The 10,440-nt window shown below is 42.7% G+C and overlaps 1 protein-coding gene across 1 annotated transcript; it reads left to right on the top strand.

The window, feature by feature from the left end:
• Window positions 1-1,658: 1,658 nt before the first annotated feature.
• ZBTB39 (zinc finger and BTB domain containing 39) lies at window positions 1,659-10,224 on the top strand. Its single transcript, XM_014059730.2, has 2 exons — window positions 1,659-1,777; window positions 3,323-10,224. The coding sequence occupies exon 2, from the start codon at window positions 3,421-3,423 to the stop codon at window positions 5,518-5,520; it is 2,100 nt and encodes a 699-aa protein (XP_013915205.2). The 5' UTR covers window positions 1,659-1,777; window positions 3,323-3,420; the 3' UTR covers window positions 5,521-10,224.
• Window positions 10,225-10,440: the final 216 nt, after the last annotated feature.

Genomic DNA, 10,440 nt, shown 5'->3' with positions numbered 1-10,440 from the left:
ACAAAATGTTAAAATAATACTCTTCTAGATCGAGACGGAAGAGCTAATTTGATGTCACGGTTAAAGTACTAGACGAGAAACTGGGGGATCGTGAGTTCTAGTCTCTCCTTAGGCTGGGCGACCTTATGCCAGTTCCTCTCTCTCTCAGCCCTAGGAAAATACAAAGGGCAAATCTTTTCCCAAAAACCTTTGTCAAGAAAATTGCCGGGACTAATCCAGGCAAGAATCCAAGAATTATAAACTGACTGGAAGGCTCTCACACAAACTGAGGTGGAGAGAACATAAGTTCTACCATGGGGCAGAAGACATCAAAGTGTAGCCAGCAGAACAAAGAGGTTTAAAAATAGTTTCTATCCTTGGGCTGTCAGACTCTTAAACACAACCACGATCAATCAACACACACACACACACACACACACACACACACACACACACACACACACACGAAACGTATGACCAGTTTTTCTTTTTCTTTTCCCCTAATTACTTGCATTGGGATTATTCTTTATATCCGTGATGGCAAACCTATGGCATGCGTGCCCAAAGTGGCACGTGAAGCCACGTCACCCAGCACACGCAGCCTTGCCTCTTTGTCTTCCAGGTTTCTGGCCCGCATGCGTGCCCAACGATCAGCTGTCCTTTGTGCGTGTGGCAGTGGCAAAAATTGCTATGCGCATGCATGCTGGCCAGCTGATTGTCAGGAGTGCAGGCACTCCAGAACCCGGAAGTTTGGCTTTTCCAGAGTGCGATCCTTTCACAAGTGTGGCAGTGCCGAAAACCGGCCGGCACATCGATGTTAAAACCCAGAAGTTCGCCTTTTCTGGAGCGCAGCCCCAACGAGCACGCGTGCGATGTTTCCACGCGACCTTTTCGGCACTAGGTGCCAAAAAGGTTCGCCATCGCTGCTTTATGCTATTTATGTTGTTTGTATTTGTTGTCATGGATCGCACCAGTGAGGCTAAAATCAATTTCGTTGTATTTATTTTATAAAATAAAGACTATACTAATACTAATAAGGGCCTGACTCATGAGAACCCTGCATTTCTTTCGAGATACGCTGGAAGCGGCTTGTCGCCCTCTCCCCCCATTGACACTTAATTGATTCCTGAGCAGCACCCTTGCTTCCCGAAGGCAAATTCATGCATACACCGTTATCCTCGCATTAGAATTATTGTGGTACGATCTGGGCCCTGTCGGGGCTCCATTGTGGGTGGGTGGTGGAGGCTCCACTAGCGAAGCGGAGACGCTGAAAAACATTAAGCGCTCCTGATTAATAGAGCAGAAGATGTCGAGGGAGGCAGCGCTCCTGGGCTTAGGTTCCTAAAGCTTTGCGCCTCGCAGCGCGCCCTTCTCCTTCCCGCCGGCTTAGCGCCGCCTCTCGTGCGCCTCCTTCCGTGGGCTCTCGGTGCCCGGCGGGCGTTTTCCGTGCCACCCCGCGGCTGCCATACCCGACAGGCAGGGCTCCTTTTTTTTCTGCCTTCCCAAGCCTCCCGTCTCCCCGGCGGCGGCTCCATCCTCCTCAGCCTTGGCAGGGCTCCCTTCTCCCGACCCGACACCGGCGGCTGTTGGCTTGCCGCAGCGTATCCCCTGAAGCCGGGGCTGCTGCAGTGCCCCCTCCGGGGCTGGGGGCGGCGCTGGGCCCGGCCGTCTCGGGGCCGGATGGAGCCTCTTGGCCGGGGCCGGAGCAGCACCTCCTCGGCGAGGCCGGGCTGGAGGGTAGGGGAGGCCGGAGCCCTTTGTGTATGCGAAAGCGGGGATGCTGCCCACCGCCTCCCGGGTAAGGGGCCACCTTCCCTTCCCTTCCCTTCCCTTCGGGGGAAAGAGTTCCTTTCCGCCGCCTGCAAAGATGTGAGACTTCCCCTTCAGCATCAGGGATTCCCGGTCGGGGCCGCCTTTCCTCCGTGCCTTGCAGCCCCAATGCCTTCACCCCGTTCCCTGCGACCTCATCGCCGCCCTCTGCCCTTCTTGCCTCGGGAAGCCCTTCTTCCTCTCTCCAGGGCTCCCCGAAAGATTCCCCGCCCTTTGTACCCATTAACGGGTCGACCCAGAGAAGCCCCATCCCGACGACCTTCTTTTCTCTTCCTATCCCATACCCATCGACTGACATCCCCTCTGCCCCACAAATGCGTGCCTTTGCAGACTGCTCTCCATCGACTCCAAATCAAAACTGCCCCTCTGCCTCTTTTCTTTTGCTCTTCTTCCCCAATGTGGGTGTCCCATCATCTCACCTCATATTCCAGATAAATAACAACTTTAAAGGGTCACCATTCCCTCCCTCCACTCCACCCCACTCCTGATTTATTGGCACTCAGTTTTAACACTGCCTCCACTTCTTTTTTCTTTAAGAAATTAAAAAAAACATTCATAAATAACTTGCTTTTTTTAACTCATCCAATTTCTAAAGTAATGCATTTGTTTTGGAAAAAAACAAAGGGAGGGAATCTTTTTTCTACAGATATGAAAAATGATTACTTCCATGTTCTTGATTGAAGGGTTTTTGCATAGAGAGCATACTTTATTAATATTGATCTTTCCGATCTATTTTGATAGCAGGCATGGTCCCTGATGAAGGGCAGAGTGGGATATGTGGGTTAAGGTGATATTGTTGACTGTTGCTGAAGTTTATAAGAAAGCACAAACTTCAGCACTCTGCTGTGCGTATTTTATTTTATAATTAGCCAATTGAGGCTCATAAACAAAGATGCAACAGGTTGGGTTTGAATAAAATATGAAGGGAGAACTTAAGGTGTTTAGGACTTATCTTGTGATCAATTCCATTCTCAGGTTTTCTGTTTGCTCATCTGTTAAAAAGAGTCAGTAGAACATGCATCTTGAGTAAGAGGTTTTCAGAGGAAAAACAAAACAAAACTCTAGTTATAAAAACCCACGATATTGGATTGGCAAACCAGTTTTGTTATTTATGAAACTGCGTGTCTTTAGAGTACAGATATCTGGTAACTAGTTGCACAACTGGGAATAAGAAGAGAGGAAAATAGAAGTACATGATAACTTTCTAACTTTAATAATATTGCTTTTAAACATGAAATGATGCTTCTTGTGGCTCTGTGATTTGTAATTTTTGCTTCTCACATGCACACATTCATTTCCCCCCCTTCCTATTGTAACTATTAGACCAAAGCAACTATGTTTTTCTGTTCTGTGAACAAGACATTTGCTTATATCCTGCAATCACTTTTATCCTTGTTTTTTTTTAATTTATAGTGTTTCCAATGTGGATTATAATGTAATAAAAATATGTCTTAGATTGCATTCTAAATCAGTAAGAATCAAAACTGTGAACTTCATTTCTCTCTCTCTCTAGAGCTTCTCGCCCAATTGCCCCCCCTTCGGTGCATCTGAAAAATGTGGCAGTAGAAGTCAAAAGTGAACAGGAGAAGGAGACTTTAAGGAATAGTCAAGATGGGCATGAGGATCAAACTGCATAGCACTGACCATCCGAATAACTTGTTGAAGGAACTTAACAAATCTCGATTGACAGAGTCTATGTGTGACGTCACCATTGTTGTGGGTAGCTGTTCGTTCCCTGCACACAAAGCAGTGCTGGCATGTGCAGCAGGCTATTTCCAGAATCTTTTCCTGAATACAGGATTGGATGCTGCCCGCACTTATGTAGTGGATTTCATTACTCCGGCTAACTTTGAAAAGATTCTGAATTTTGTTTATACATCGGAGCTCTTCACGGATCTTATAAATGTGGGTGTCATTTATGAGGTTGCTGAAAAATTGGGCATGGATGATTTGCTGAAGGCTTGCCATTCTACCTTCCCAGATTTGGAAAACTCAGCTGTCACTAAACAGCCTTCTGCCTCAAATGAAAGCCGGCCTAGTGGTGCTTTAGCTGAACCAAACCATTCTCTAGGTGAAAGTCGAAATAGTGGGGAACAGCTGGGATCAGAGCGAAATTGCAATATGCATGGTGAAGCAGCCACTGGCTACAAAGAAGATCCTACCAATGAAGCTAGTCACACTTTAATACATCCACAGACTCCCAAAGCTGAAGAGCAAGAACCAACAGGACCATTTACTGGTGCCATGAGTATAATGACCCAGGGTGGTCTCGGTAATATTAGCATGGCTGTTCAAACCCCTGTGAACTCTTGTCAGCAGTATAAGGTCCAGAGCAATGGGGATTATAACAAAAGTAATCTTTTTGCCTCCGATGTCTCCTTAGATATATCAACAAGTAGCAATTCCTGCCCCAGCAATAGTGACCATTCCAAAGATCATGGTTTTGGGCCGATGGATGAATTGCAGCTGGAGGACTTGGGGGAAGAAGATCTGCACTTTGAAGATCCCAGTGAAGAGCTGGGTGCTGCAGAGGAAGTGATAGAGCTGAGCGATGATAGCGAGGAAGAGCTATCCTTCGAGAACGACAGCCGGGAAAACAAGGCCATGCCGTGTCAAGTGTGCAAAAAGGTTTTGGAGCCCAACATTCAGTTGATCCGTCAGCATGCTAGGGATCATGTAGACCTTCTGACCGGCAATTGCAAGGTTTGTGAGACCCATTTCCAAGACAGGAACTCTAGAGTCACTCATGTCCTATCACACATTGGGATATTCCTTTTTTCCTGTGATATGTGTGAGACTAAGTTTTTCACCCAGTGGCAGCTGAATCTTCATCGCCGAGAAGGGGTGTTTGACAACAATATTATTGTCCATCCCAGTGACCCTCTGATAGGAAAGGTCAATTTGTTCAATGGGGATTTGGCATGTGCTGCCTGTAGGAAACCACTGGCCAAAGATTTTCATGTGGTTCGTGGCCACATCTTGGACCATGTGAATGTGAAAGGCCAAATATGTGGTATATGTGACCAGCAACATCTTAATCTCTGCAGCTTGATGTGGCACACACTTTCCCACTTGGGAATTTCTGTCTTTTCTTGCTCTATCTGTGCCAGTAGTTTTGTGGATAGACATCTTTTGGAGAAACATGTGGCTGTCCACCAAAGTATGGAAGAAGCTCTCTTCCGGTGTCATTACTGCGGTCAGGCTTTCAAGCTTGAAGCTGCGTATCGCTACCATGTTAGTCAGCACAAGTGTAACACTACCTTGGACCTCGTCCGGCCGAACTTTGGTGACCGTCTTCATCAGCAAGCATTGCAAAAGCGGAAGCTGACGGAGAAGTTCCTAAATGAGGACGTGGCTCTCCAGAATCAACCTGGGAATAGTAAATATAGCTGTAAGGTTTGTGGGAAAAGATTTGCTCATACCAGTGAATTCAACTATCATCGGCGGATCCACACAGGGGAGAAGCCCTATCAGTGCAAAGTGTGCTACAAGTTCTTCCGTGGACGTTCTACCATAAAGTGTCATCTGAAGACACATTCTGGGGCTCTCATGTACCGGTGCACCGTTTGTGGCCACTACAGTTCCACCCTTAACCTTATGAGCAAGCATATAGGTGTGCACAAAGGGAGCCTCCCGCCAGACTTTACCATTGAGCAAACTTTCATGTACATCATCCATTCCAAAGATGCAGAAAAAAACTCAGAGAGCTGATGCAGCTATACTGGGGAAGTAAACACTACTTGAGATAGCAGTGAAACTTGTTTCAGAATTTTTTAAAAATTACTTTTAATGGTCTGTATACTTTTATTTTCTTACATTTCTTGTAGAATTTTCCTTAAAATCACTGTCCTGTGAAACAATATCACATTAGATGTGTTACTGTTCTCAAAAAAACGTTGTGTTTACCTCCCGAGTTGCTTCAAATGTAAGAAATAAGATCTTCTGTTCTTCATCTATCCCATCTCGTGACTTCTCTCCTCCTCTCACAGGCTTTATCTGACATCATTAGAAGATTGATGTTGCTAAGATGTATCGATGATCCATACCAGTAGGGCTAGCAGGGGAAAAAGTGGAAAATATGACAAAAAATGCTTCTGGTTTATTGATGACAAGGTTTAATTTCCAAAATTTAATCCTAAGCATACTTACTCAGAAATAAGGCTGCCTTTGTTTTGAAGGAATTATTTCCTGTTGGTTCATGTATTGTAGACACATCTATGTATTCTTCCTTTCAAAAGGATTGCATTTTCTTATATAGTAAATTTAACTGTCATGCCAGTCTATAGACTTTGAGAGAAAGATCATCTCCCTACAGTGAAAAGCTGATTTCTTTGAATGAAGCTGATATTAAAGGTACAAGGGCTGGATACGTTAGGAGATTTAATCAGTCACCAAATCTACCTTACATCTAGCCTTAATTTTCATTTCCCTCTTAGTTTTGGCAAAGCACACTTATTTTAGTTGTTCAAACAATAAAATTTGATCTGAAGTACCTCTTTCAAAAATTCTTAGGGCATGAAAAAAATTGCAAGTTGGCAGTGCTGCCTTGATGCCAATGTGAAATTCTGTCATTAATATTTGTCTTGAACAATAAGGTGTGTTCAGAGGGTAAAACATTTAAAGCAATTAATATATTATGCTAGTGCTTGGAATCTTTGTTTTGGTCTACAATATTTATTTGCCTGATTAAAATTTAGTAGGGCTAATTTCTGAGTAAAGATGGGTAGAAGTGCACAGTTGTGTTTGAAAAGACATTGTTGCCTTAAAACATCTCTATAAGGGGGAATGAAAAGATTAGAGCAGGGTGTCAAATGCGCACTGTCATGGCAGTGTCACATGACGTATTGGGACCTTTTTCCCCTTTACTAAGGCGGGCTTGGGCGTGGCCAGCATGTGACACATCAGGCTCGCGGGCAGGGAGTTTGAGAGCCCTGGATTAGAGTTTTTGTATGACCTTCAAGCAGGAAACTAAATACACTGTTTTTACTTTTTGTTTAGAGTGAGTCAGAAGTTTTCTTAACAGTGGCACTTATTTTTACACTTTACAGATTATAGTATTTGTTTCATTGAAAATGCCGGTCCTGTTTGCCCCTGCTACTATGTCAGATTGTGACTTGAGAAATATAATTGCGCTGGTATTACAGATGTAACCTTTCTAAAGAATTAAGGCCAATTTGAATATATTTTCATCACATTTAGTTGTATGCCTAACTTTTTCTCTACAGAATTAAATTTTATTAACAGTAAAACAAACAATTACTTTTAAATAAACTTCTCAGAGGTTCCAGTGGCACTGATTGGTTAATGTTGGCTGCATTACCAAAGGGCAGCCTGATTCATTCCTGGAACATTGGCAGTTTTAAAAATGTTTCCAATATTTGCATAGCATTTTCATTTTCATAGGTGATAAAAATTATAATTCAGCTTATAGGGAGGAACTATATTGGTAGAAGAAAGTGTGGCTGCTCAAATGAAGGATCTGAGCCGCGGTGGCGCAGTGGTTAGATGGAGTACTGCAGGCTACTTCTGCAGATTACCATCTGCCAGCAGTTTGGCAGATCAAATCTCACCAGGCTCAAGGTTGCCTCAGCCTTCTATCCTTCTGGGGTGGATAAAATGAGGACCCAGATTATTGGGGGCAATATGGGAGTAAACTGCTTAGAGAGGACTGTAAAGCACTGTGAAGTGGTATGTAAGTTTAAGTGCTATTGCTATCTGTCAAAACATAGGAGCAGGGGCAAGACTACTAATTAAACAGCATTTATCTTGAATGATTGTTGGATGCACAAATTGTTGGAAGCAGGAATTGGGTTTGGGAAGAGGAACCTTCAATGATTTATTTATAGGGTTGCCATACTTGCATTGCAGAATTACCACAAGATGGTAGCAAAGAGCTGCATAAAACTCTATGATTAGATTTTTTTAAATAGCCCAGATACCCTCCCCTACTTATTAATAAATATGTCTCTTGTTGTTGCCCTCATATAGTGCCTATGACTTCACAACCATGTGCACCATTATTTCCTACACCTGATTTACATTTGTTTTGTCAGGTTTGATATATTTCATTATCAGTCCAGGAAAACTAATTAAGTCTTTCAAACGAAAAAGAAGCAAAACATCAAAACTATCTTGTCTCTCTTACCCTGTGACAATAATCCACTTTATAGTTTCCAAGTTATTCTGATCACGAGCAGTTTTCTTCTACTACCAACATACATCTTTTCTTTTTTTCTTCTTTAAAAAACAAAAACAAATTATGTGTCTGGTCCTTTCCTTTTTTAAAAAGAGAAGTAGTGCAGAAGCAGGTTGTAAAGTCTGTCTTTGTGCTAATGGAAGAATATGCTAACAGAAAGTACAGATCTGTTTTATCGGAAAAGGCCAAATATATTTGCTCTGTAATAATGAAAAGTCACAGTAGAGGTTGAAATTGGAGTTCCCTCCCTCCCACTTTTTTTGGAGAGGATGGAAAATTGGAATGAGGGAGAGCAGAAGACAAAGGCCTAGATTTGGATTATAAATTTGCTTCATTTTGTGGACTGTGTTTAATCCTGCAAACAAGAATAGTTCTCTGATTTCCATTCAATGGGGAATCGGTAGGAAAGATGATTGTTGAGAGATGGAATAGCTGGTTTGAGAACTGGCCCTTGGTATAATGCAAACTACCTCATGAGGAGAAAGCACTCGTGTCCTCACAGCTCCTGTTGTGTACAAAGGGACTCTGGGGCTTCTATGTATGAACACGCTGTTATTAAAGAGAACAGAAATGTAACCCTGGCTTATGGGTGTGTATGTGTGTATAAACCACAGCTCCAGGAATCTCAGCTCTGAACCTAGTTGGGCAGCCTTTGGGCAGGTTTGCTTTGTCTTTGCTTATAGTACCTACCTCTAAAGGATGTTGTGGAGATAAATGTTTTGATATGTGTTCAAGAGAAAAGCACTTCTGTCTTGTTTTCACATCCTAGGAAAATAAGAATGTTTCCATAATACATACATTGTGTGTGCAGATATTCGATGTATTTTTTGATTCTTTCCCCTTTGTGGCCTTGGACACCAACAAGATATGCTGAGGAACCGAACAATGTATATGGCAGATGGGAATACCCTGAGGAAATATTAATGCTGAGAGTTATTTGTAATGATCTAAAAGCTGCCCAGGGACTGAATCACTAATCTTCATCTACTGATAATGTTAATGGCAGGACCTTGACCAGGAAGAGGGAACCAAAAATATGCCAAGCCAAAGGATGTTGCTGTTGAATAGATATTAATTTCCTAGTACTGGCTAATCAGGAAGCTTCATGCTACCTATTAATCTTGATGAATTTGGTATTTCTTCCTTTTCTATGCTGAAAGATGGTTCTTGCCTGGACCTTATCTATGTCCCTACCTAAGGCTGCTGCTGCATTTGTGTATTTCAGGCAATGCATCCAGTGCTGTGAACCATGTTTCCTGAATAAAAATGTGGCCTTCAGTAGGAGAAGTGGAGAAGGAGTTCCTATATTGCTTGCATGTAGTAGGAATTAATTTCTTACCTTTAAATCAAAGCAGAATTCTACAGCTGTTTTCCTCTGATTCTCCAGTGCCAAACCTGTCCCTCTGCTCCACAGGGGAAACCATTGCAGCTTGAGAGGTTTCTAGCAAAATCTTGATGAATAATTGGGCCTCATAATTAGGGCATTTGGAACCAGAGAATTGGGGGTTGGCTTCAAGTTCTGAACATCTGTTTGAGTGTAGCTTTGGCCAAATAACATCACCTGCCTGCCTCATACATTTATCCACTCATGAATGAAGGTGGGGAGGAGGAATAGTTAAAAATACCTACCTCACAGCTGACAAGTTGTGAGGTGTAATAAATGTCTGTAAAGTGCTTTGGAACCCTTAGGGTTGTAGAAGGACTTAAGTATTGTAATTAAATAGCTTCACTCTGTTTGACATGCTATCATTTGTGAAGAATCCCTTCTCACCATTATCATCCTAGCAGGGAAGGATTTAGGCATGGAACAGGCATTCCAATCTCATGTAGAACACTTGGAAATAATGAAAAAAAAAATATTGGAAATGGATGCATTATTAATTATTATTTTCTGTAAACTCCAGCCCTGCCCTGCCCTCCCCCGCCATTTCCTCCAAAGATCCAGATGTCTTGAAATGAAACAGCAAAACCAGAATAAAACTGAGCGTTGTGATTGCTGTCAAATCTCTTGGTTAAGTGACTTGTAGGTACTGACCTCTCAGTTATTTAAGTGTTTACTATCTATTTGCTGTAAAGTTTGTATATTTTGTAAAACTTTTCTCCTTCCTAAAGAAAAGAAAGTAGATGTCTAAAATGGTTGTACATCGGATTCTTTTATACTCCATTGTTTGGCACAAAAGTGTGTTTTTTATTTAGAATAATAAAAGTGAAAACTGAAAGAGTCCGCTGCACTGTTTTTCTTATTCGTAAATGGTGATAGATTCTAACCAAGTCCAGTGTGAGGCTGAGCACATTCTCTGCCTGCAGGGCATCACTAATTCCTTCCCTTACATTTCCAAGGACATAGGGTAAAACTGTTATGTGGTGAACTATTCCACTCAATCAATAGTCTAAGCCAGGGGTGTGACACTCGCATCGTCACGGCATTGTCATGT

The sequence above is a fragment of the Thamnophis sirtalis genome, unplaced genomic scaffold (genome assembly GCF_051295495.1).
Source record: "Thamnophis sirtalis isolate CommonGarterSnake01/CBP01778 unplaced genomic scaffold, rThaSir2_p1.2 scaffold_3, whole genome shotgun sequence".
Classification (NCBI taxonomy): Eukaryota; Metazoa; Chordata; class Lepidosauria; order Squamata; family Natricidae; genus Thamnophis; species Thamnophis sirtalis.
This window is presented reverse-complemented; position numbering and strand designations above follow the sequence as displayed.

What these genes read in the sequence shown, in the direction of transcription:
- ZBTB39 (XM_014059730.2), top strand. Translation starts at nt 3,421, where the DNA reads ATGGGCATGAGGATCAAACTGCATAGCACTGACCATCCGAATAACTTG.